This window comes from Octopus sinensis, linkage group LG5 (assembly GCF_006345805.1).
Source record: "Octopus sinensis linkage group LG5, ASM634580v1, whole genome shotgun sequence".
Lineage (NCBI taxonomy): Eukaryota > Metazoa > Mollusca > Cephalopoda > Octopoda > Octopodidae > Octopus > Octopus sinensis.
Window position 1 is genome coordinate 81857562 of NC_043001.1, and position 27309 is coordinate 81884870.

General features: G+C 38.6%; 1 protein-coding gene across 3 annotated transcripts in view; it reads right to left on the bottom strand.

The window, feature by feature from the left end:
• The window catches only part of LOC115211584 (caskin-1), a 377873-nt gene that overhangs the window by 284270 nt on the left and 66294 nt on the right, over positions 1–27309 (bottom strand). For all 3 annotated transcript variants that reach the window (XM_036502777.1, XM_029780142.2, XM_029780143.2), the window contains one exon: positions 3602–3653. In XM_036502777.1, the coding sequence (XP_036358670.1) occupies positions 3602–3653 (52 nt within the window). The remainder of the gene's footprint in view (positions 1–3601; positions 3654–27309) is intronic.

The following is a 27309-nucleotide window of genomic DNA, read 5'->3' on the forward strand; positions in this document are numbered from 1 at the left end:
AGGGGCTTTCATTGTTTCTGTCCGTGGAATTTCATCAAAAAGCCATGGGTCAATCCTAAGTTGCGATAACAGATACTACCCAGGGTACCACACAGTAGGACTGAAACCGGGATCTCACAAATTGCGAAGTGAACTTCTAAACCATCTCATCATGCCTGTTTCAGAGAGAGAGAGAGAAACTCTTGGCACACATACATTTTATAGTTAAGGACTAGATTTAAAAATCTGCACTAAATCTTTGAAAGTGGCGTCCATGTAATCGCTTTATAGAGGTTTGTGTGTGTGTATGTACATGCGCGTGCGTATATATACAAAAAAATGGACGAAAATGCATAAAAAATTAAGACAATTGTCATCTTCTCAGAAAAATTAAGCAATCCCTCGTCATATCGCGGTTTATTAGCTAATAAAATATATAGTACTGTTTCTACTTCATGCATTTTCACCTATCGTATGGGGTTTTTGAACGTAACACGATAGCCAAATCTTTCTGCCTTACATTATATATATATATGTGTGTGTTGTGTGTGTGTGTGTTTCAAATAATTTAACAAAAGCATGAAAAACAGAAAATTCGTAGCTATTTCCTCGTCAGTCAACGTCCAAAAGATCCTTACAATTTCGCGCCTTTAGCGTTGATATTGTTCACTTTTGGCGGCGCCAGCGGCAAAAAGCCACGGAGAATACCTAACGAACGTACAGGATAACGACGAAAAAAAACGACAAAACAATATACATACAGTAATCCCATGACTATCGCGAATATATGCTCCAACCCCCACCCCAGGTGAACATCCGAAGAAGAATCAGTGCTGTGCTGCGCTGTATATTTTTTTAAAGTCATTTTTATAATTTGTATATGTTCAATTTATTACAAATGCAAAACAACACCATGGAGGAATCGACATAATCTTAAATAATAAACCGTGATAGATGAACCGCGATATGGCGAAGAATTACTGTTTGTGTATGTATGTATGTATGTATAGGTCGTCGTCAACTTACGACACTACTGGTTCCGACTGACTGGTCGCATATATATATATATATGTGTGTGTGTGTGTGTTTCAAATAATTTAACAAAAGCATAACAAACAAAAAATTCGTAGCTAATTCCTCATCAGTCAACGTCCAAAAGATCCTTACAATTTCGCGCCTTTAGCGTTGACATTGTTCACTTTTGGCGACGCCAGCGGCAAAAAGCCACCGAGAATACCTAACGAACGTACAGGACAACGACGAAAACAAACGTCAACATAGCTTTGTTTTATATTTTTACATTCTTTAAGGTACATTCTCAGGTAAAAGTCACACACATCATTCTGTATTATACTATTATACTGGCGTTAGTCAAAAATTTCGGAGTCTCAAGCAGTTGTCTTATAAACAAATACAAGGTTGCATCGATGTCTCCGCGACAGTATATTCATCGAACACGTAGGATAAGCACAGTGGCGATCGATAGCCAAATCTAGGGTAAGCTTTTGTTTGCTGACCTCACCCGTAGACAGGTTATTTTCTAATTAAACCCATTAGATTTCAACTGGACTATTTATTATTGCTACCGTGAGCTGGTGCGTCAATCGTCGTAAATTGGATAGTTCTTAAGTCGACGACGACCTGTATATATAACATGCAATTTTAAAAATCAAAACCTACAGCTGATGGTTCATATAAACATATGTACCCTCTTCCAGCTGTCTCTCATAAAAAGGGAAGATTTGTATTAAAAAGTCGAATGTTATTTGTATTCTTACAGGAAACACCCCTCACTCCCATACACACAATGAACAAAAACCAAACAAGAACAACTGAGCAACATCACAAAGAGCATCTGTTGAACGTCTTTACGAAATACTAACAGATCAATTAAACCCGTAGCCTGACATTTAATTCTACGGGTCAGTCCCACTTTCATGCTTGTTTTATGGACTCTTCTATCACAAAGGCTCCCCCCCCCCATTCTTCTATGAACAATAGTTGATCTTCTTACAAAAGTGGCGCACTTGCGGGCGTCAATAATCGATAGGTTCCCTCAGCCTCACCATACATATACACACACATTAATAAACGTCCATATACGCACTGGTACATTCATCTAATCCACACTTACAGAACGCCTTGCACACACACACACACAAACATACATACATACATACACACACACAAACATACATACATACATACATACATACATACATACATAAAAGAAAAACAAAAAATATCCTATTTCTTTACTACCCACAAGGGGCTAAACACAGAGGGGAGAAACAAGGACAGACAAACGGATTAAGTCGATTACATTGACCCCGGTGTGTAACTGGTAGTTAATTTATCGACCCCGAAAGGATGAAAGGCAAAGTCGACCTCGGCGGAATTTGAACTCAGAACGTAACGGCAGACGAAATACCTATTTCTTTACTACCCACAAGGGGCTAAATATAGAGGGGACAAACAAGGACAGACGAACGGATTAAGTCGATTACATCGACCCCAGTGCGTAACTGGTACTTAATTTATCGACCCCGAAAGGATGAAAGGCAAAGTCGACCTCGGCGGAATTTGAACTCAGAACATAACGGCAGATGAAATACCGCTAAGCATTTCGTCCGGCGTGCTAATGATTCTAATGTCCTAACATATTCGTCCTGTGACAGTATTGACCGAATCACTACGAGATTTTATAACAATATGGCCTAATCGATCAGATCATTAAACAAAAACTTTCTCCAGCCGCATCCATCTATCTTTACGAGGGTGGGCTGAATAGTTCCCCAAATTGAAATACCCCACATGGCTAGGAACCAGTGTCGCAGTGATAAAGACGTCATATCTGATGTTGGCGACTCATTTGGTCCTCCCATTCCATGAGAGTATCTTGGTCAGCCTATGAACTTTTCAGCCGATCTTCGTGGTTCATTTCAGCTTGCAGTTGGGTTTTTTATGTCCTTCGTTTTTAGCTAATTGTTTTGTCTATTTTACACCTGTCGCATGAGACGGATGTAAAAACTGCAAACCTTTTCATCTTAAAGGATTGCAAAGAATTAGTCAGGAGAATGAGGTAGGGGTGTAAGCAAAAAAACAAAAAAAAAAGTGAAAAAAATTAAATTGGGAGGGTGAGGTAGAATTCTTTCATAAGAAGGGAACAACCATCTTAATTTCTTGCACATTTCTTTCTCTATTGGAGGTCATGATTGATAGTTATTTCGAAAATTCGCTGATAAGAGTTATGAGATGAGTGTAATAAGAAATAATTTGCTACTGCTCTCATCCTCTCTTTCACTTTGTCTGCCTCCCTCAGACACACTTCATTTTCACACATACCTGTCCACATACACCTAAGTCTCTCAGCACGAAGTCGACATTAACTAACCACTCAACTCCACGCGCCTCTACCAAAACCACCTCTCATTATTAACATCATTATCATTATTATTATTATTATTATCATTATTATTATTATTATTACTGCTGCCATTATTCATCATCTTGGTTTTATGAGTAACATAAAGCAGTCATTGTCGATCAACAAAATTGCAGACGTTAAATAAAACAAACACATAAAATTTGTTAGAGACGTTGTTAAAAGTTAATTACTTACCCATCTGCATCTTGATAATTAACGTTGAATTTTGCTTTCGAGTTGATAAGTTCTGCAAAACAAGGAAATAAAATACGGTTAAGATGATTTAGTGGTTATATTTATATTCTAAATCAAATATGCTATAGCAATATTATTATATACATACAGGAGGCGCAGTGGCCCAGTGGTTAGGGCAGCGGACTCGCGGTCATAGGATCGCGGTTTCGATTCCCAGACCGGGCGTTGTGAGTGTTTATTGAGCGAAAACACCTAAAGTTCCACGAGGCTCCGGCAGGGGATGGTGGTGATCCCTGCTGTACTCTTTCACCACAACTTTCTCTCACTCTTACTTCCTGTTTCTGTTGTACCTGTATTTCAAAGGGCCGGCCTTGTCACTCTCTGTGTCACGCTGAATATCCCCGAGAACTACGTTAAGGGTACACGTGTCTGTGGAGTGCTCAGCCATTTACACGTTAATTTCACGAGCAGGCTGTTCCGTTGATTCGGATCAACCGGAACCCTCGTCGTCGTAACCGACGGAGTGCTTCCACTAATATACATACAACTAACAATATAACAAGCTGATGAGAGAGTGACTATGTGGTCGCTCGAATAGCTAGAAATAGTAGCAAAATCATTCTCGTAACCACTTTACAGTTTTTGATTTTTTTTTTAATCATTTTTTTTTTCTTTTCTAGAAAGCATACTGGAAAATGTGGTTCTCATCCGGGACCCATATGGCCTTGGTGGAGTCCATATCTGAAATAAGTTTGTTATACTTGAACAATTTACAAAATATTTTCACAATTTTTCTTTAAGATTACAATTGTTAATAATAAATGGTTGAGAAACATTAATTTAGGTGGTCTCTCTCTATTTGTTGAGAAAAGGTAACGCTTTACACAGACACACACACATCTTTGCAATTATATTAAACTGTTTCCAATTTCCAAATTGGGCCAAAAGCGCTTTTTTTCCTTTCAATATTTATTTTTGCTTGCAGTAGCCGGTTCTTTGGGTCAAACTCCAGCTGCTTCAGATACCAAGGTATCAAAAATTGTCAAAGTGTAGTACAACGGGTTTGCTATAGAATGGTGAAACTATTTTTTCGCTTTCTGAAAAAGCAACGTTTTGGACTTAGGATACTTTTGCATAATAGCAGCGATACATACACACACACACACCACACATGCAGAAAACATTAGTGTTTTTATGTTTTAAAATATACATGTCTTCACGAGACGAGCTAGTAAAATCGTTACCACGCCGGGTACAATGCTCAGCTAGATTCTGTCCGTCTTTACGTTCTGTGTTCAAATTCCGCTGAGCCGGTACAAAAGGCGCACCTTCCAGGCCATTTTATTTTCCAGGATTTCTGGGAACAGTGGACGGAATGGAAGAGGCTATCCTAAAACTAGAGACCATATCCGAATGCAAACTTTCATTACATTAGGTGATCGACAAAGATGTGTGTGTGAGTGAGTGAGAGAGAGAGAGGGAGAGATTTTTTTTAAAGTTGGTTTCCTATCACAAAGTAATTGTGATACATTTTCACCAAATAACAAAAATTCTTTTTGTATTGGCCATAAGGGCAAAAAAAAAAAAAACATTTAAAAACTAGAAAAGCAGCTCATTTCCACCCATATACACGCGTGCTGAAAATTGCCCAATTTCTCAAACCAACGCCGGCAAAAACATAACCTCCTCCCATATTTATCTCGACCATCGTCATCATCAACACTGTCTCTGGTTTCACCACAATCACCGTCAAAACGACGATCACCACAATCAGTTTTCATTACACAGTTGAAAATTCATTATCCGATACTCATGGGACAGAGACTGTTGCAGATTTTTGATTTCTCTAATTTCGGAGTGCTTTATTTAAAAAAAATTGCATCAACAAAACGGAACTGTTTGAGGATAGAAATCAGATCTAAACACAATAGCTTATAGACATACTCTGAATGTAGTTGTCTATAATCTTTAATCATTTTTTATATACTTAAGAACATCAGAAATGTTAAAATATCAGCCTCTACCCACGTTGTCATGCTTTGATTAAAAGGTTACAGCAAAGATTAGATTACTTAGATAAGTTTCGGCCGAAGTTGACTCAGCCATATCTAATTTAATAGCACCACCTGGAAGAGATACACAGTCAGCTCTGGGGAACCATAGCCCATTCAAGCAGAGGGTTATTGTTTTCATAGAAATATCTGGGTGTGGGTGGTTTATCTGTTGGGGGTAATCATCTAGGGATCGTTTGAATGCCGTGAAGTCACTTTCCTCCTTTATGTGTGTCTGGCACGATGTTGAAGAGAGCAGCGCCAATTGAGGTGAAATAGTTCTGTCATAGTGTTGTGATACGACACAAACATTTCTGTAGTGGACGGATGGCACGAGGCCAAGCCTCGGACAATGTTGATGGAATATTTTCCACATCATACAGATGATATAGAGCTCACAGCGGCGGTAAAGGGAGCAAAGCCTGAGCTTTTTGAATCGATCCCAATAGTCAAGGCTTGTCATGTCATCCTCCGTAGACTTCCGCCAAGCAGCTCATTTTAAGATAGATACGCGAGTAAAATAACTAATAGAGAAACGAAAATAAAATTTGGAAAGAGCAACATGGCTAATTTTTTTTAGCAGTAGTGGGGGATGGGACTAGTCAATTATATTGAACCCAATAGGGCGACTAGCTGGCAGAAACGTTAGCACGCCGGGCGAAATGCTTAGCGGCATTTCGTCTGTCGTTACATTCTGAGTTCAAATTCCGCCGAGGTCGACTTTGCCTTTCATCCTCTTGGGGTCGATAAATAAAGTACCAGTTTCGCACTGGGTCGATGTAATCAACTTACTCCCTTTGTCTGTCCCCTCTATGTTTAGCCCCTTGTGGGTAGTAAAGAAATATATATTGAACCCAAGTGCTCGACTGGCACTTATTTTATCAACCCCGAAAGGATGAAAGGCAAAGTTGACCTCGGGCAGAATTTGAACTCAGAACGTAGCGACGGGCGAAATACTTATTTCTTTACTACTCACAAGGAGCTAAACACAGAGAGGACAAACAAGGACAGACACACGGATTAAGTCGATTATATCGACCCCAGTGCGTAACTGGTACTTATTTAATCGACCCCGAAGGCAAAGTCGACCTCGGCGGAATTTGAACTCAGAACGTAACGGTAGACGAACTACCGTTTTGCATTTCGTCCAGCGTGCTAACGATTCTGCCAGCTCGCCGCCTTTCTGTCAATAATAGTAATAATAATAATAATAATAATAATAATCCTTTTTACTATAGGTACAAGGCCTGAAATTGTGGAGGAGGGGACTAGTCAGTTACATCGACCTCAGTGTTTCACTGGTACTTAATTAATCGACCCCGAAACTATGAAAGGCAAAGTCGACTCCGGTGGCGTTTGAACTCAGAATGTAGACGGACGAAATGCTGCTAAGCATTTTGCCCGGTGTGCAAACGATTGTACCAGATTGCAGCTTTTCTGTCAATAATCACAATGCAAATAGTATGGGGTGATTGTGGGTGGAGTTCTTTGACTACAGGACTCTTTGATCATGGCCTAAAACAAAGCCGTTTCAAATCAGCAGATGTGACTTCGCATACAATTAGCTGACCAGCTGTCTTTACACCTCCTCTGACTACTACTACCACCACCACCAGAGAACGCCTACATGTCATTTTTGCTTTATGCCAGCTTACAATTCACCTCCCCTCAATAATAATGGTTCCAAATTTTTCCACAAGAGCAACAGTTTTGTGGGGCGGGGATGTGTCGATTACATCGACCTCAAAGGCAAAGTCGACCTCGGCGGAATTTGAATTTAGAACGTAGCGACGGACGAAATACCTATTTCTTTACTACCCACAAGGGACTAAACACAGAGAGGACAAACAAGGACGTCGATTATATCGACCCCAGTGCGTAACTGGCACTTAATTAATCGACCCCGAAAAGATGAAAGGCAAAGTCGACCTCGGCGGAATTTGAACTCAGAACGTAACGGCAGACGAAATACAGCTACGCATTTCGCTCGGCGTGCTAACGTTTCTGCCTGAATAATAATAATAATAATAAACTTTCCAAATAACTGTGTGGTTAAGATGGTCGAACGAGTAACTTTCGACTTTTTTTCTATCCATTTATCCATTGGGATAATATTTATTTACACTATATTACCAATATTTATTTACACTATATTATTTTCGGTTTTATTTGCTTCAAGATGTAGCTTTCATAAAACGAACTATTTCACGTTCACGAAGTCTCTAAATTCTCGTGACGTCAACAACGTGTGTGCGCACGCGCATCCTCACAACCTTTTTGTAACACGTTTCTTACAAATGTATCGGCCCAAGTGACAAATAGATTATTACTATTCCTTTATAAGCACACATTACATATTTAATAGGAGAGACTATTCTCGTAAATTGAAAAATACGTGGAAACGTACTCCGTTCACGCAAAAATTTGAATAGTTTACACATATAATTTGTATGCAAACGCACAGACAGACAATTTGCATGCAGACACACATACTCCGGTATTGGCAATTTGCATATAGCCATAAGAGAGATAGGGAAACATTCAATTGCACGCTCGCACGCATACGCCATTTAAAAGTTACGAAACCTTTTCCCCTCAACTCATTCTGCCATTGCTGCCATTTTCAGAATTCCGCTCCCTCGACATTTGAAGAATAAAAATAAAGAAGCTTTTGAAGTGATGGAATAAATAGATAAATATCACAAGACATGAACGTTTGGTAAGACAAAACGGTATGGAGTTGGTCGGTCGGTGGGTCGATAGAATCGGAGAAGGGGCGCTGGATTTTATTTCGTAAGCAGACGACAACATAACAGGATTTCTCTTATCTGTCGGCAAACATTTACATTTGTGTTAAGTGTTAAGTTTTCAAGGGGAGAGGGAGAGAGAGTGTGAGAGAGAGAGAGAGAATGTATTTTCGGTGACGGAGTAGGAGGGGGGACAGTAAGATTGATGAGGATAATGTAACGTCTTCACTTTCTCTCTGGTGAATTACCTTTGCACTCATATTGACTCATTTACCGACATATGCATTTATTAATATTATTAACATATGAAAGTTCCGAGGGTGATGGAGTGGCAGAAATGATAAGGTGGTGCTTTGTGGTATTATGTTTGCGTCCGTTTATTATCCAGGGTCCAAAAGCTTTTCATCCATCCGGAGTTGATAAAAATAAGTATCAGTCAAATCCGGGAACAAGGACAGCGATTTCAACTGAATATACTTCCCTCACACATACATAACAAACATTTTTGTAAACTTATAGTGATTAGATAGAATCAAATAAATAACTAGAGGAACAAATAATTCCACTGAGTTCTAGTGGGGACAAGCTCTTGATCACTGGAAAAAGACCTGTAGAAATAAACACAAAGATAAGACTAGGCAGAGGAAATGACAAAAAAAAAGAAAAAAAATCATTTTATATGTTCGCTTTAATAAATTCTCACATAACTAAGTGATTGCATGAAGACTAGCCCACGATGGTGAAGAGGAAAAAGCAACGCGTCTATTTCTGCTAGTACACAAACTCTTCTGATAGAATTCTAGGGGGGTTTTTTCTACTCTAGGCACATGGCCCGAAATTTTGGGGGAGGGGGCCAGTCGATTAGATCAAATCTCAAATTTTATTTAATTTGCTTTGCGGGAAGGACTGTTTCAACGAAGTCGCGTCTTGTCCTTACCTTCGAAAACGCGGAGTAGACGAAACAGGGACAACTGAAGAAGGGGAATATTCCTTGTGCTGTATGTCTCGTACTCTGTTTTTTCGTTGTTTGAAAAAAAAAGTTCGTTTCCATGTTTTCGTTTCTCATTGTGTTCAACGTTTTTTTTTTTTTTGTGTGTCCTGTACCCATATATGCATGTATATATACATATAGATGTAGGTATGTACATATATGTATGTATATATGAATATGTTTATATATTATTTATGTTATTATATATATATATATATATATATATATATAATATATATATATATATATATATATGAATATGTTTATATATTATTATGTTATTATATATATATGTTTATATATTATTTATGTTATGATATATATATATATATATTATATATATATATATATATATATATATATATATGAATATGTTTATATATTATTTATGTTATTATATATATATATATATATATATGAATATGTTTATATATTATTTATGTTATTATTTATATATATATATATATAATATATATATATATATAATATATATATATATATATAAACCAATTTCAACAGATTTCGCCCAAATTTGACGTCGATATTACTTAGTTTGGTTTGAAATAATGAACTTGATTCGCTTAATAATCCTAACTTAATCCTGGGCAAAGCCGGGTTATACTGCTAGTTATATTGTATATGAAGTTATGGGATGCCGTGTAGGTTGTACAGTCACTTGCGCAGGTTGAACTAGTTTGTAAAACGTTTGAGAAAGAAACCAAGCTGTTTCTTGCAATAAATGCACCTAAAGCTAAAATCTTTCAATGACCCTTAAAATACTACTGTAGATCCCCAAATTACTATTTTGATGGCGTGGACCCTCCTGAGATCATATGGACTCCGGTTGAAAAACCACTGGTGTAGGTGGTAGTCGTAGGATGTGTGTGGTGGTTGTGATATAGTAAGGTTGTTGTTGGTGGTAGTAGTAGTAGTAGTAGTAGTAGTAGTAGTAGTAGTAGTAGTAGTAGTGGTGGTGGTGTACGCAGGTTTGTTTGTCTTTTTGTTGTTGAAACTGCACAAAACAAATACAATTTGTATATTTGTTCATTTCTTTTCTTTTTTTTCTTTTAAATTTTTATTTCATTTCATTCAATCAGAAATCACAAAAGCCCTGGCAGATGGTGAAGGTGACGACGTGAGGGTTGGGGGGTTGAAAGAGTGTGGGGGTAGAGTGTGAAAAGCCTACAGGTGCTGACTCTATGGAGTGTTTGTTGGTAGATGGGTGGAGGGGGTAGATCAATGGGTAGGTGGGTGGGTGTTGTGTAAGGATATAAACGTCTCGAAACACTGACTTGTCGAACCGTCTTAGAGAGAATTGTACACACGCTTACAAAGTCACAATAAAAAAATATATACACCCACTTGTAAACAAACATACACCTGTATGTGTGTGTGTATGTATATACAAACATGTATATCAACATATATACAGTTACACGTGTATAAATACACACACTCGTGCATAGAAATATATACATATATATATACTAGCAGTATCGCCCGGCGTTGCTCAGGTTTGTAAGGGAAATAACTATAAAGCATTTTTAGAGAGTTATAGCCAAAAAATAGCAAAAAAATGATGGTAAATTTTTTTTTTAGTTAAAAAAGGTGGAGTTGCGTCCCCTAGACAGTTTGCGGTTTGTGTTTGTGATTCTCGACCCCATGTCGAATTTATCGATTTTTTTCAGAACTGGGGGAACTTTTCAAAATTTTCGCTGCGTTAGTTTTGAATTATGACATTGGGCTATGTGTGTGTCAAGTTTCATCAGAATCGGTTGAAAGCCGTGGTCAGGGTGAAAGTACAAGCAAACAGACACACAGAAACACGCACAGACAAACTGCCGTTTATATATATATATATATATACATACATACAAACACACGTGCATACACACACACACACGTGTACGAAAGAGAAGAAGTAGCGCGAAAATCTTTAAAAATGGCAGGGTGAACGTCAACAGAAAGTGTGCAAGACGGTAAGGTAAACGCGTGGGGATATATATATATATATATATAGCGGGGTGATGGTTGGGAGTGATAGAGTCACGACAGTTGCCATGGTGATATTTCAATAGTTTGGTAATGATTGATTGTTTGGCTCAATCGATACCACACCCTCTTCTACCACCACCACCACCACCACCACCATTGCAAACGTAGCCCCACCCGAAACAATATAAACAGTAAACCAAGATGTTCCTTTCTATTGTTATTTGAACAAAGGCAAACTTGCATCCGATCTCACAGTCTTACTATATACGTAAGTAGAACAGGTGGAGGCGGCGTGGTTCCTTTAGATATGGCACGACACGGTTAAGGTACGATGTACTGTATTGGCACCATAGAGACGGATATGTGTTAGAATATAATAAATAGAGATGTGGTGTGTCACAATGACCCTGGTCTTGGGGGTGATGAGGTTCCTTTAAATATGGTGAGACACACTTAAGGTATAGAGTACTGTACAGACGGTATCAACAAGAGATAGAGAACAGGCGACAGGAAACGCATCCGGCTATAGAAAACTAGTTTCAATAAGACTCGTCCGATTCATGCTAACATGGAAAAAATATGAGGACCATGTGGTCGTAGCGTCACAGTTTTGAGGTAATGTAGTTAAGTTTGTTTTGGAATGTGATAAAACACAGTTGACGTATCGACTACTGTTTTGGCAGTGCTTTGTCCTCCTCCTCCTCCTAGGACTCCGTCGGTTTCGACGACGGGGGTCCCAGGCGATTAGATTAACAGAACAGCCTGCTCATGAAATTAACAAGTGGCTGAGCACTCCACAGACACGCGTACCCTTAGCGTAGTTCTTAGAGAGATTCAGCGTGACACAGTATGTAACAGAGCTGGCTCTTTGAGTTACAAGTACTACTCGTTTTTGTCAGCTGAGTGGACTGGAGCAACGTGAAATAACGTGTCTCGCACAAGGACACAAAACGCCACCGGGAATCGAACTTTCGACCTTACAATCGTGAGCCTAATACCCTAACCATTAAGCCATGACCATGAGCCTTCACAGTGCTCTGTAGCGCAACAGAGACGGGTTTTCGACCTTACAATCGTGAGCCAAATACCCTAACCATTAAGCCATGACAATGAGCCTTCACAGTGCTCTGTAGCGCAACAGAGACGGGTGTTATGTAATATCATACACCTGTCTCTGTCCAAACGATACTCCGAGTCAAGTCCGCATGTCATAGACACAGACGTGAACGTGTGGTTAAGAACGTTGTTTCCCAATCATGTGGTCTTACGTTCAGTCCCATTGCAAGCGTTTTTTAACTTAGCCTCGGATCGTTCAAAGCGTTATGAGAGGATCTGGTAGCTGGAAGCTGAAAGAAGCCGATCATATATTCACACGGACACACACAGAAATACACACACGGGTTTGTTTGTATCTTTGTGTTATGTTTAACTTCATCACTGCTTGTCACCAGTGTCGATTTGCTTACCTCCCCATAACTGGCGGTTCTAAAAAAAACCGAAAGAATAAGTACCAGGTTTTAAAAGATATTGAATACTGGAGTTGATCTGTTCAAGGCGGTTTCCCAAGAAGGCCGCAGTCCAATGACCGAAACCAGTACAGAATGAAAGGTAAGACTTAAGACATAACTAAATCGCCCTCAGAATAGTACGTTGGACATCGGTAATCGTTAGTAGCGTGTTGCTTAAGACAGGGATAAATGCTATTAAAAAACGGTAGTTAGAACAGAAGTAAATACTATTAGGGCAGTGCTAAGTAAATGCCAAGAACAAAGGAAGAAATGCGAATACATTAACAGAATCAATATTAATCTGAAGCTTAAATATAATTAACTGAAACTTAGTAAACAAAATAATATGATTTAAACAAGGGAAAATAATAAAAAAAATTTTAAAAGGGAGAAGAAAAGTAGGAAATGTTATCACTCCCATAAAACATACATTAACAGGGTTTATTTACTGTAGCTTGAAGGCAGAGTTATTTTCTAGTAATAGAAAACTGTTCTGCATTTTATATAAATATATAGGTTTACATAAATAATTAGCAGGAAACGTTGGCAGAAGCAGTTCCATGCCGCGTTGTATAACATCGTTACGTCTCCTCATGCCAGGTTTTATGTTGTTTTTGCTTCTTTTTTTTTTTTTTTTTCCTCTCTAGTTTCGTTGGATGGGTTTGTGCAGCAATTAGATGAGAAGAGATCGCCAGATACCACATTCAAATCTTCATTCATTTATTTAAAGCATCGGACACTGCCGGTGGTTTTCAGACAGACAGCGACCTCTCACAGCGCACAGCGTAGGTGATTCTGAGAGAGTGAACACACACATACACAATCTGTTGATGTCACCAGAATTTAGAGACTTCGAAAAGATGAAATAATTCTTTTCAGGAAAGGTGAATCTTAAAGAAAATAAAGCTATAAATAATAGTGTGTAAATGTGTTATGAACTATTTGAACAGAACGTTTAAGGCTCATATCTCCTGTAAACATGGGCAGCCTTCAACTTTTCTAACCAACTGGTTTTTTAACCCAATATTTACATCTACTATTATAGCTTTAGTTGCATCGAGATTAACCGTTGCAGGGAAAGACTTTGATGCAGGCGGCGAGCTGGCAGAGACGTTAGCACGCCGGGCGAAGTGCTTCGCGGTATTTCGCCCGTCGTTACGTTCTGAGTTCAAATTCCGCCGAGGTCGACTTTGCCTTTCATCCTTTTGGGGTCGATTAATTAAGTACCAGTTACGCACTTTAGCTCCTTGTGGTAAGAGAAAGAGGTAGAGAAGACGGACAAACAGTTACATATGGCATCAAAACAAGGTTGTTATATAAACATAAATATACTTAAAACGAAATCAGTCTATGGTATTGCTTTACAGCTGTTTCAAAAGTGCAGCGACTGGTTAATGTAATAATGTACATTGGGCAAACAAATATGCGTAATGCTACAACCAAACATAGCAGAAAGGTAAAAACTGACATTAACACACAAGTATTATACATTAATCCATAAATCAATTCAACCTGTAAGCGTTCACACCTATGATCTTTTTCATCCGAAGAAATAACATACGAAGTAAAACTCTAGTTGTCGTACATACTATATGAAGGAAGGCACTACATCAGTGGGAGACGGGAGAGGATGTATGTAAACAATGAACGGGATTATACAGCGAAGACAAAGGTCTGAAGTAAACATCAAAATCATATTAGTAAAAGTGGAGGTGAACAGAAGAAAGACAGATAAAGAAGAAAAATCTGAAAATCTGAAATGCATAAAATATGATTATACACCTTTTCTGATTTACTGATGTATTCTCACCTAATATATATATATATATATATATATATTATATATATATATATATATATATATATTATATATATATATATATATATATGGAGCAAGAGAGAGGAGTTAAGCTGGAAGCCTGAGCCACGTCTGCTGATCCACCAACGAAAAGGTGTTACAGCTCAGGGTTGGAACACTCGATGATCGTTGAATATCGTCTGATGACATCAATTCCTTCTGGTTAAGCTATAAATATATTCACCAAAGATGAACGAAGAAGCACCTTCATTCAGGTATTATCAACACGCATATATATATATATATATATATATATATATATATATATATATATATATATATATGAGAGAGAGAAGGGGGTGGATTAAAACAACTGCTCAACAAGAAAATCCATTGCATAGGTTTCGTAGCCTATGAGAGTTTGAAACGTCAAGAGTGTTGGGGGTCATATTTTATGGAACAAAGATATAAATCCAGAGATTAATAGGACAGATAGCACAAGATCAGAGCCTAGTTATCGACAGTTATTCAGTGATCATCACGAGATGACAAACTGATAGCTTCGCAAGATAATCAGACTAACAAAATCCTGACTATATCAACATATGTAAGAGGGTGTATGTGTGAGTGTCTGCGTATATATATGTATATGAAAAAACAAGTCAGGATAGAAAATGCTAAAATAATTTTATAAAGAACATTTCAGTACCGGTTTCAGTCATTGAGACTTTTTCAACTGTAACAATAAAATAATCAAATTTAGAAAAAATTTTTTAAAAAGTTTTTTTTTTATAGAATATTTGTATAGTGTTCAAATACAAGTGGCATTTTCTTTGTTTCTGCCTGTCTCTGTCTCTCTTGTTTACTCTTGTGGGTTAGAGGTCGTTGTGTGTGTATATATATATATATATATATATATATATATATATATATATACATAAAGAGAGAGAAAGAGAGAGACAAGAAATTGAGGCTTCCCTCAAGCAGACTCCGAGCTTTTCAAATCGCTAAAGAAACCGAAAATGAAAGCGTGGAATTCAGGGTAACGACTGAGAGTTGTATCGAGTTTGATCTCACTAAATTCTACTCATGCATGCACACACGTAAATACATACATACAAGTTCAGGTTTATACCTGTAATTATTGGAGCGCTGGGATGTGTAACACACTGCCTAAATACTAATCTTGAGAAATTAGGCTTCTCAAAATCAGAAAGGAGAAAACTAATTCGAAGGCTACAGATCCAATCCATCACTTTCCAGAAGTTTATCATTTAAATATATAAGAGCATACATACATAAAACATACATACATTCATATCCGGTTGTTGATGTTGAAATTCCAAGAAGGAACCTTGGATCTAAGTTAGAAACTGGTTCTTTCCCTATTGGCAAGAAATCTTAAGATAAACTGAATAATGACACACATGCATACATGGATTTTGTCTTTTTATAATGGTTTCAATCTATGGCACACGGCCAGCAGTCTGGAGGGAAGGGTAAGTCGATTACATCATCCCTATCGCTAAAACTAGTAATCATAACAATTATATTAACAACCGGAAAGGATGAAAAGCAATGTCGGCGGAATTTGAACTCAGAACGTAATGACGTATGAAATGCGACTAAACATTTTGTCCAGCGTGCTAACGATTATGTCATGCTATTAAAAAAAAAAAACAACAACTCTCACAGCACTGCTCGGCTTCGAAGAAGACAAATGCTCAAGGTGTCACGCAGTAGGAGTGAACCTGAAACCACGTGGTTGCAAAAGCGAGCTTCTTAATCACTTAACCATGCCTGCGCCTACTCTCTCTCTCTCTCTCTCTCTCTCTCTCTATATATATATATATATATATATACAAGAGAGTGAGTGAGTGAGTGAGTGTGTGTGTGTGTGTGTGTGTGTGTGTGTATAATGTTAATAAATACAAACTTGGATATTAGTAAAGACGAATGAAAAGTAGACGCTTGCATCGCACACAGACACTAAATTAACTCAAAATTATGTCATAATTTAGGTGCGATATGCCTAATCGTAATTGGCACTGACGTAAAGGCAAACCATTCCGATATTGTAGTTAGGGATTAATTACATTGTTGAAGCGAAGTACTTGTTTATAAGTGGTAGCTGAATGTGTCAAAAGTAGCTCTTAAAATGCGATAAATCAATTACCAGTACAGAACTGATGTCGATATAATCGACTGTCACTTCCCCCAACGTCTTGCTGCTGCTGCCATCATGATCATGATCAACAAGGCGAGCTGGCACAATCGTTACCGCGCCGAGCGAAGTGCTTAGCGGTATTTCGTCTGCCGCTACATTCTGAGTTCAAATTCCACCAAGGTCGACTTTGCCTTTCATCCTTTCAGGGTCGATAAAATAAGTACCAACGAAACACTGGGGCTGATGTAAACGACTTATCCCCCTCTCCCAAACTTGCTGCCCACGTGGCAAAACTTGAAACCATTATTATTATTATTGCAGCGAGCTGAGCAGAATTGTTAAGAGTGCCAGAAAAATTGCTTTGCTGTATTTTACCAAGGGTTTATATTCCGAGTTCAAATCCCATCAATGCCAACTTTGTCGTCCTTATGGCGGTGAGCTGCCAGAATTGTTAGCGCGTCGGACAAAATATTTCTTCCGGCTCTTTAAGTTCCGAGTTGAAATCCCACGAAGGACAACTTTGGCCTTCATCTTTGCGGTGTTGACAAAATAAGAACCACCTAAGCACTGGGGTTGATGTAATCGATTTACCTCGCTAAAATCACTAAGGCGGCGAGCTGGCAGAAACGTTAGCACGCCGGGCGAAATGCGTAGCCGTATTTCGTCTGCCGTTACGTTCTGGGTTCAAATTCCGCCGAGGTCGACTTTGCCTTTCATCCTTTCGGGGTCGATAAATTAAGTACCAGTTACGCACTGGGGTCGATGTAATCGATTTAATCTGTTTGTTTGTCCTCTCTGTGTTTAGCCCCTTGTGGGTAGTAAAGAAATATAAAATCACTAGCCTTGTCAAAATTATTATTGAGTGAGAGAGCAGTGCATGCCGTCAAAGTGGCACTAGGGTAAAATATACGAAGCCCGGTATACCCATCATGACTACCTGCCTGATAAGGGTACACCAGGCACATGCATCACAACCATATGTGCGCGACATGGTGATCTCATATCAAGATAAACAGTACATGACCTTGCTGGTGGGGGCCCAGTTAGAATTTTCTTCAGGTCGAGAAGCCCATCCCGCTCAAAAGGTCCCTGAATAAGGGTTGTTTAAGAATGTTGAACAAAACACCCATGTTTCCAAGGGTGAATTATTCAAACTCCAAAAAATTCCTCTCAACACATGGCTATGATGCTCCCCCACTACTTCTGCTCCTGATCAGAGATGAAAATATCGTCATCCACCATCTGTGGTATCGAGCAGAATATTATTATTATTGTTGTTGTTGTATAAAAGAAGTCAACCCTAACAGAGTAGACTTCTGATCAAAGGTGTTTTAGCCATGAGCTCCTTGTATTTTTTTTTTTTTTTTTGCCTACAAAGATAGTATATCAAGAACTGCATTATTATCTAATATGTCCTTGGTATGATAGCTGCTATTTCTAGCAAGTTGAACAACCGTGCAGAAATTGTTAAACTGTGTAGGTGTCTCCACATGAAATATCGTTTTCCTGCACCATTTCCAAGTGAATGGAATTGGTGATATTGATGGGCGGGGGTGGCGGTGTGGAGGGTTAGGGAAGGGACAAGCAGACAGACAGAGTCAGTGGGTGGTTGCTGAGCAGAGCACTAAACAAACTTCAACACAGTTTCAAGTCTGCAAGACAGCGTTTACAAAAAAAAAAAAAATTTTTTTTTTTTATATAAAATTTTTTGTCTTCCTTTTTCCCCGCCCACTTCGCCGTCATCAACTGAAATAGGGGAGATTGCACATTAGCTGTCGTTCTCACTACTGAACTGTCTACCACACCCACACCACCACCATACGATGCAGAAAAATACTCCCCTTCTCCACCACCACCACCACCACCACCACGATGTAGAAGATACTTTCATCACCACCACAATTTTACCTGATGCAGAAAATACTTCCATGGTCGTCATCATCATCATCATCACAACATAAGACAGGAAATAAGGAAATAAACCCATCTACCTACACACACACACCATCATCATCATCATCGCCACCATTACCGGCACAATTAGATCATGCAGAAAATACCTGAAAAACTCACTACCAAACACACATTAAATGAAACATACAAAACGTCTGTGGTGTTCTCTTAGCGACAGGTAAAAACCAAGGTGTTTCGAATCATTTTAGTTGTTTCTGTCATTACTATTATTATTATTGTTATTATTATTATTACTATTATCATTATTGTTACTATTGTTATTATTATTATTATTGTTGTTTTTGTTATTATTACTATTATTATTGTTACTATTATTATTATTGTTATTATTATTATCATTATCATCATTATTATTATTATTATCATCATTATTATTATTATTATCGTTATTATTATTATCATTATTATTAATTTTTTAAATTTTTTTTTGCTTGTTTCAGTCATTTGACTGTGGCCATGCTGGAGCACCGCCTTTAGTCGAGCAAATCGACCCCGGGACTTATTCTTTGTAAGCCCAGTACTTATTCTATCGGTCTTTTTGCCGAACCGCTAAGTGACGGGGACGTAAACACACCAGCATCGGTTGTCAAGCGATGTTGGGTGGGGGGACAAACACAGACACGCAAACATATACATACACATACATATATACGACAGGCTTCTTTCAGTTTCCGTCTACCAAATCCACTCACAAGGCATTGGTCGGCCCGGGGCTATAGCAGTAGACACTTGCCTAAGATGTCACGCAGTGGGACTGAACCCGGAACCATACTTACCACACAGCCACTCCTGCAATTATTATTAATTATTATTATTATTATTAAGGCGGTGAGCTGTCAGAATCGTTAACGCACAGAACGAAATGTTAAGGCGGTATTTTGCCCGTTGCTACGTTCTGAGTACAAATTCCGCCGCCAGGTGACTTTACCTTTCATCCTTTCGGGGTTGATAAAACAAGTATGGGTTGAACACTGGGGTCGATGTAATAGACTCCCAACCTCTCCCAAAACTGCTGCCCTCGTGGCAAAATAATAATAATAATAATTAATTATTATTATTATTATTATTATTATTATTATTATTATTATTATTATTATTATTATATTATTATTATTATTATTATTATTATTATTATTATTAAGGCGGCGAGCTGGCAGAATCGTTTGCACGCCGGGAAAAATGTTTAGTGGCATTTCATCCGTCTTTACGTTGTGGGTTCAAATTCTGCCAAAGTCGATTTTACGTTTCATCTTTTAAGAGTGGATTAAATAAGTACCAGTTACACATTGGGGTCGATGTAGTCGACTTAATCCTTTCCCCCAAATTTGAGGCCTCGTGTTTCCAGATTAAAAAAAGAAATCATTATTATTGTTATTATTAGCAAGCTGGCAGAATCGTTAGCACGCCGGGCAAAATGCTTAGCGGCATTTCGTCCGTCTTTACGTTCTGAGTTCAAATTCCGCCGAGGTCGATTTTGCCTTCATTCTTTCGGAGTCAATTATATAAGTACCTACGTGCTGGGATCGATGTAATCGATTTAATCCCTTCCTCCAAAGTCTAGGCCTTGTACCTACAGTAGAAAAGATTATCATTATTATTATTATTATAAGGTTGCAGGAGTGGCTGCGTGGTAAGTAGCTTGCTAACCAGCCACATGGTTCCAGGTTCAGTCCCACTGCGTAGCACCTTGGGCAAGTGTCTTCTACTATAGCCTCGGGCCGACCAAAGCCTTGTGAGTGGATTTGGTAGACGGAAACTGAAAGAAGCCCGTCGTATATATATATATATATATATATATATATACACATGTATGTATGTGTGTATGTATATGTTTGTGTGTGTGTCCCAACATCGCTTGACATCGATGCTTACGTCCCCGTAACTTAGCGGTTCGGCATAAGAGACTTATAGAATAAGTACTAAGCTTACAAAGAATAAGTCCTGGGGTCGATTTGCTCGACTAAAGGCGGTGCTCCAGCATGGCCGCAGTCAAAATGACAAACGAATAAAAGAAAGGACAGTGAGTTGGCAGAATCGTCAGGCAAAATGCTTAGCGATATTTTTTCTGCCGTTACGTTCTGACTTCAAATTCCGTCGAAGTCTCTAAATTAGTACCAGTTGCGTACAAAGGTCCTTGTCATCGACTAGCTTCGCCCCGCAGAATTTCCTAACAGAAGAAAGAATCATTATCATCATCATCATTATTATTATTCCACGTAGAAACATACCAATTAGGTTGTATTTCCTTTTATATGTTATTCTTAAATCTATTTTCTAGGTTTAATTTAAGTCCTTTCAAATGTGTCAGTATCTAACGTTTTGTGTGTGTCTTTGTCATAGATTTTTGAACAACAAAGCTATGTGAGTCAGCTCTTACCTGAACCAAATCTCACCAAGTTCTTGCTGTCAATCAATGTAAAGAATAGATTACCACCACCACTACCACTACTATCATCATGACTTATTACGACACTATTGTTACAACAACTAACAGAATGATAGGCAAAGTCGACCTTGGCAGAATTTGAACTCAGAACGTACAGCCGTAAGAAATTCCGCTAAGCATTTCATCCGGTATGGTAACGACTTTGCCAGCTAAGTGCATTTTAAATAACAATAATAATAATAAGGTATAAAAAAGATAGGCTACAGCAAATATTCTGCTCAATACCACAGATTTGCTTGTCAGTTGTTTGGCCTTAACCAGTTGAGCATGTCCCTTAGTGGCTGATGATATGTTCATCTCTGATCATGAGCAGAAGTAGTGGGGGAGTATCCACGTGTTGAGAGGGGATTCTTTGGGGTTTGAATAATTCACCTCTGGAAACATGGGTGTTTCGTTCAACATCCTTAAACAACCCTTACTCAGGGACCTTTTGAGCACGATGGGTTACTCGACCAGAAGAAAATTCTAACTGGGCCCCACCTACAAGGTCATGTGCTGTTTATCTTGATATGATATCATAATTTCGTGCACATATATTTGTGATGCATGTGCCTGGTGTACCCTTATCAGACGGGTAGTCATGATGGGTATACTGGGCTTCGTATATTTTACCCCAGTGTCACTTTGATGGCATGCACTGCTCTCTCACTCAATAATAATAATAATATATTTCTTTACTACCCACAAGGGGCTAAACACAGGGGAAAAACAAGAACAGACAAACGGATTAAGTAGATTACATCAACCCCAGGGCGTAACTGGTACTTAATTTATCGACCCCGAAGGGATGAAAGGCAAAGTCAACCTCGGCGGAATTTGAACTCAAAACGTAATCTGTTTTACTATAGGCACAAGGACTGAGATTTGGCGGGGAAGTGGTTAGTCGATGACATTGACCCAGTGTTTCGCTGGTACTTAATTTATCGACCCTGAAAGGATGAAAGGCAAAGTCGACCTCATGTGTATGAATGAACAACATAAAAAGCTCATCTACTTCATTCCGATTGCATCCCAACCCCCTTTATGCGTTCTACGTCATCCCCAATCTAAGTAGATCTCGTGTTTATCAATGCAATTATTTTTTATCAGCACAATTTCCCCCATCAATTCAGTGATGCTGATAGCTCTGACTGCTTTATTTTTGTTTAAAATTTTTTATATCCTTTAAAGCACAATATTTATAAAACCCACCATTAAAACAAAAAGAAGGCATTTGCATCTGAGACATTATAAAACCTCGTTTAATATTAATCTACAAGGTGCAGCCACAAATAAAACCAAAAAAAAACCAAAAAAAACTGATGTACCATTTTTGATAAATGTTTCAACTGTAAACATACACCGGTTCGGTACTAGTAGCGTAGACTGGACCCGGGTCCAGTCTACGCTCGGTTTCCATCATGCTGGTAGCTGAACAAAACGAAACGGTAAATATCTAGCTATATGGAAACACCATTACCATAAACCTAATTTTACTGTCGTCACAACGATGGCCATAAAAAATACGGGAGGATTTTCTGCCACAGGTAGTATACCTGCGATCAAATGTTCTAGCTATAACCACTGTTTCGTTTCGTTTTTTTTAAATTTATTTTTACCTTTTTCCAGACAGAGCATATCTAGGATTACATCATTCAATGCCTATTTTTTAACACAGTAAGATATAGTTTGTGGAGGCGCGTGGCTTAGTGGTTAGGGTGTCAGCACCATGATCGTAAGATTGTGGTTTCGATTCCTGGACCGGGGCGACGCGTTGTGTTCTTGCGCAAAACACTTCATTTCACGTTACTCCAGTCCACTCAGCTGGCAAAAATGAGTAACGCTGCGATGGACTGGCGTCCCGTCCAGCTGGTGAACACATACGATATAGAAACCGGGAAATCGGGTCCATGAGTCTGGCTAGGCTTGAAAAGGGCACATTTATTTTATTTTAAGATATAGTTTGAGGGAAATTTGACTTATTCAAGGAAGTTGAGTGACCAAATAATGTGTTAGGTGACAAAGTTTGTACTAAACTGAAATTTACCGTTCTTGATATACGTTTAAACAGCAAATGCTCTGTAAACATCGATTCAAACCACGATAGCAACTCAATAAAACAAAATCGGTAAAACACTAGCTAGAGAAAGGTAGAATTATCACTAGTCTACCTTCACTAGCACCAAAGCAGTGGCAATATAAAATATGGGAGGTTTTTCTGCCGCACGTTGTAGAATCATGCTCTATCTGTAACTACAATATCTATCTTTACTGGGGGTTTTTTTAATGGAAAAGCATATTTGGGATTACCTCATTCAATGCATCTTTCTTTTTCGTTTAATAGTCTGAGGGATATTTGACAGTTATTACAAGCACGTTGAGTAACTAGATAAAGCTGTATTGAGTAAGAAGACAGTTGTACTAAGTGCTTCACTTTCTCGAAATAGTTATATTTAAATAACAAGGTTAATGATTAAAGAGAAAAAAAATATGATTAGCTTCATCGAAAAGTTGTAAGAGAGACAAACAACAACGGCAACCATGTTTAGTGACCGAGATATTAAGAAAACGAAATCAAAGTCTGCAGTTATAATGAGACAAAGTAATAATTATCGAAGTAATTAAAAAACTTTGACTGCCGAGTTTGCCAAAATTAGCTGAAAAACCAACAACATTCATTAGAAGAGTTTAAAAAAATAAATAATAAACACTAGAATTAGTGCGGGAATGGTGTGGTGGTAGTTAATGAGGAAACTTCATCATCATCACCGTCAGTTTACCATGCTCGCATGGGTTCGGAACGAATGTGTTCAGGTAAATTTTCTACGGTGAGAGGCCCTTCTCGTTGTCAATGCTCACTTTTTCAAATGAGGCAATATTTTCCTATGATCAGACAGTTTCACGGAAGATTGGAAACGAATAGTACTGCTTGCATGACGGTGGCACTTATTTACATCTACATTATGACAAGACAAGACACATACATATAAACACACACACACACACATATACACGCGCGCACACACACACAAACACACACCAGACTTCTTTTAGTTTCTGTCTACCAAATCTATTCAAAGTGGAGGCGCGTGGCGTAGTGGTTAGGGTGTCAGTATCATGATCGTAAGATTGTGGTTTCGATTCCTGGACCGGGCGACGCGTTGTGTTCTTGAGCAAAACATTTCATTTCACGTTGCTCCAGTCCACTCAGCTGGCAAAAATGAGTAACGCTGCGATGGACTGGCGTCTCGTCCAGCTGGGGAACACATACGCCATTGAAACTGGGCCCATGAGCTTGGCTAGGCTTGAAAAGGGCGAAAAAAAAAGGCTTTGACCGGCCCGGGACTACAGTAGAAGACACTTGCCCAAGGTGCTACACAGTGGAAACTGAATCCGAAACCTTCTTGTTGGGAAGCCTTGAGTTGACAGATATTTTGTGAGAGAAAATGACTAAGTGTAATTTAGACGTAGAAGAACGAATATGGTACTTAATTTATAAATTTGACGGAGAGTATTTTCGTAAACCAGGAATTCATTTTGTATGATATTTGATAACCCTGTATTTGTCTATATTGTTCATATATATGCTAATGATCAATGAGTTAATCCCTTTGCTGATTTTTGTTTAATTAATTTCGTATGTGGATAGCAACGTTTGAATAATTCAGATGATAGCATCAGCTGAATTAATTCTGTTTCCCTACACCCTGCACTAACAAAATACGAATGTATACAATCTTGTACGTTTATTTTGTGACCCTTTCATCACTACTCTGACAAACCAAGTAACAAATCTTATTCTGACAAGATCAGAATAAGATTGAAACATATCCCCCGGTGTTGTTCCATACTTGGTGGAAAGACGAAATTAATATTAGCTATTCACTGATATTGATTTTTCTCATCGACCTATAATTATTTTTAGTTAGCTCGTTAATGCATCATTTATTATATATGTTAATACTAAACCTAATTTTCAATTTCTAATTTCTTTTTTTTTTTTTTAAATTCGATTTCTTTACCAATAGAAATATGAATTAGCTGGTATCAAAAGGTGTCTTTCTTTTCTCCAGTGCAGTAGCTATTTTTATATATAAATATGCCTGAGACAAGTTCGTGTAATTATCGGTATCATTAAAGCGGTGAGCTGGAAAAATCGTTAGAGTGTCGAAATGCTTAGCAGCGTTTCTTCCGGCTCTTTACCTTCCGAGTTCAAACCCCGCCGATGTCACATTTACCTTCCATCCTTTATGGGTCGATAAAATAAGTACCAGGAAAAATCTGAGGTCGATGTTACCGACTAACCCCCTCCACTCAAAAATATCGGGCCTCGTGTCTATAATAGAAAGGATTATCATTATTGTTATTATTAAGGCGGCGAGCTGGTGGAATTGTTAGTACGCTGGAATGAAATGATTAGCTGTCTATGAAATGATTGTCCGTCGCTACGTTCTGAGTCCAAATTCCGCCGAGGTCGACTTTGACTTTCATCTTGTGCCTTTAGTAGAAAAGATTATTATTATTATTATTATTATTATTTATTATACGAGCTGGATGAATTCTTAGCACGACAGACAGAGTTCCTATTTCGCCGAGGTCGACTTTGCTTTCATCTCTTCGCGGGCGATGAAATAGGTACCAGTTGAACACTGGGGATCGATGAAATCGACTAACTCCTCTTGCCAAAATTTCAGACCTTCTGCCCGCAGAAATGATTGTCACTGACCAGTGACGCTGGGATGCAAATATACGATGCCTGATATACTCATCACGACTACCACCGGTCTCATGCATCACAACCATATGTGCGCGACGTAGTGACCTCATATCAAGATAAACAGCGCATGACCCAGAAGGTGAGGGTCAGAATTTTCTTCAAGTAGAGTAGCCCATTCCACCCAAAAGATCTCTGAGTACGAGTTAAGGTTGATGAACGAAACACTCGTGTTTCCAGAGGTGAATTACTCAAAACTTGAAGAATCTCTCCCAACACTATGATGCGCTCCCACTACTACTGCTAGTGATCAAAGATGAATATATCGTCAGCTACTAAGGGACATGCTCAACTGGTTATGGTCAAGCAACTGACAAGCAAGACTATTGAGTGGAATATTTGTTGTACTCATCTTTTATACTAAGACAAAACATGTATATTGATAACACTTCCAATCAGTTAAGTTTTGTAATGCTATATGAACTGGGTTTGACTGTAACTCAAGTCTTTTAGCGTTCATGGAAAGGTTAATTCCACACAAAATCTAAAGAAATCTATTGTTGCCTTATTTTCTAATGCTGTGAAGTTTCTTAAAATTTGTGGCGTTTGACAAATTTATTTTAGGAGAGGGGCTATAAGGTACATAACGATAAACGTCGCCCTTTTCAAGCCTAGCCAGGCTCATGGGCTCGGTTTCTGTGGCGTATGTGTCCTCCCCCCAGCTGACGGGACGCCAGTCCATCGCAGCGTTACTCAAGAAACAGGAAGAGAGAGTGAGAGAAAGTATTGGCGAAAGAGTACAACAGGGGTTGCCACCACCCCCTGCCGGAGCCTCGTGGAGCTCTTTAGGTGTTTTCGCTCAATAAACACACACAACGCCCGGTCTGGGAATCGAAATCGCAATCCTCCGACCGCGAGTCCGCTGCCCTAACCAATGGGCCATTACACCTCCACTATAAGGTACATACCCTTATAGAATTATCTCACACATCTAGACTACAGAGCAATGAGTTTTTTCAACCGAACAGACAAAAACAAATAGAATCCCTGGGGTCTTACTTCAAAGTAGAAAAACTGGGGGTGCACGTAGGGAAGGTGGTTCATCTCAAAAAAGGTTTCAAGTCCCAGGGTAAAGGAACAATAAACCTGGTGGCTGTGTACCAGTTGGATTTAAATGAATGATGATGTAACTAATGAAACAGAGTTCGCTAAGCCCTATGGCATTCAGATTTCTCTGTCAAATCTAATGCTTATTTATTCACATTGTTTTGAACTAATCGTGGGCTTGTCTCATAGCTTCAAGATTTCAATGGCGTAATTATTTATTTTTAGCAAGAG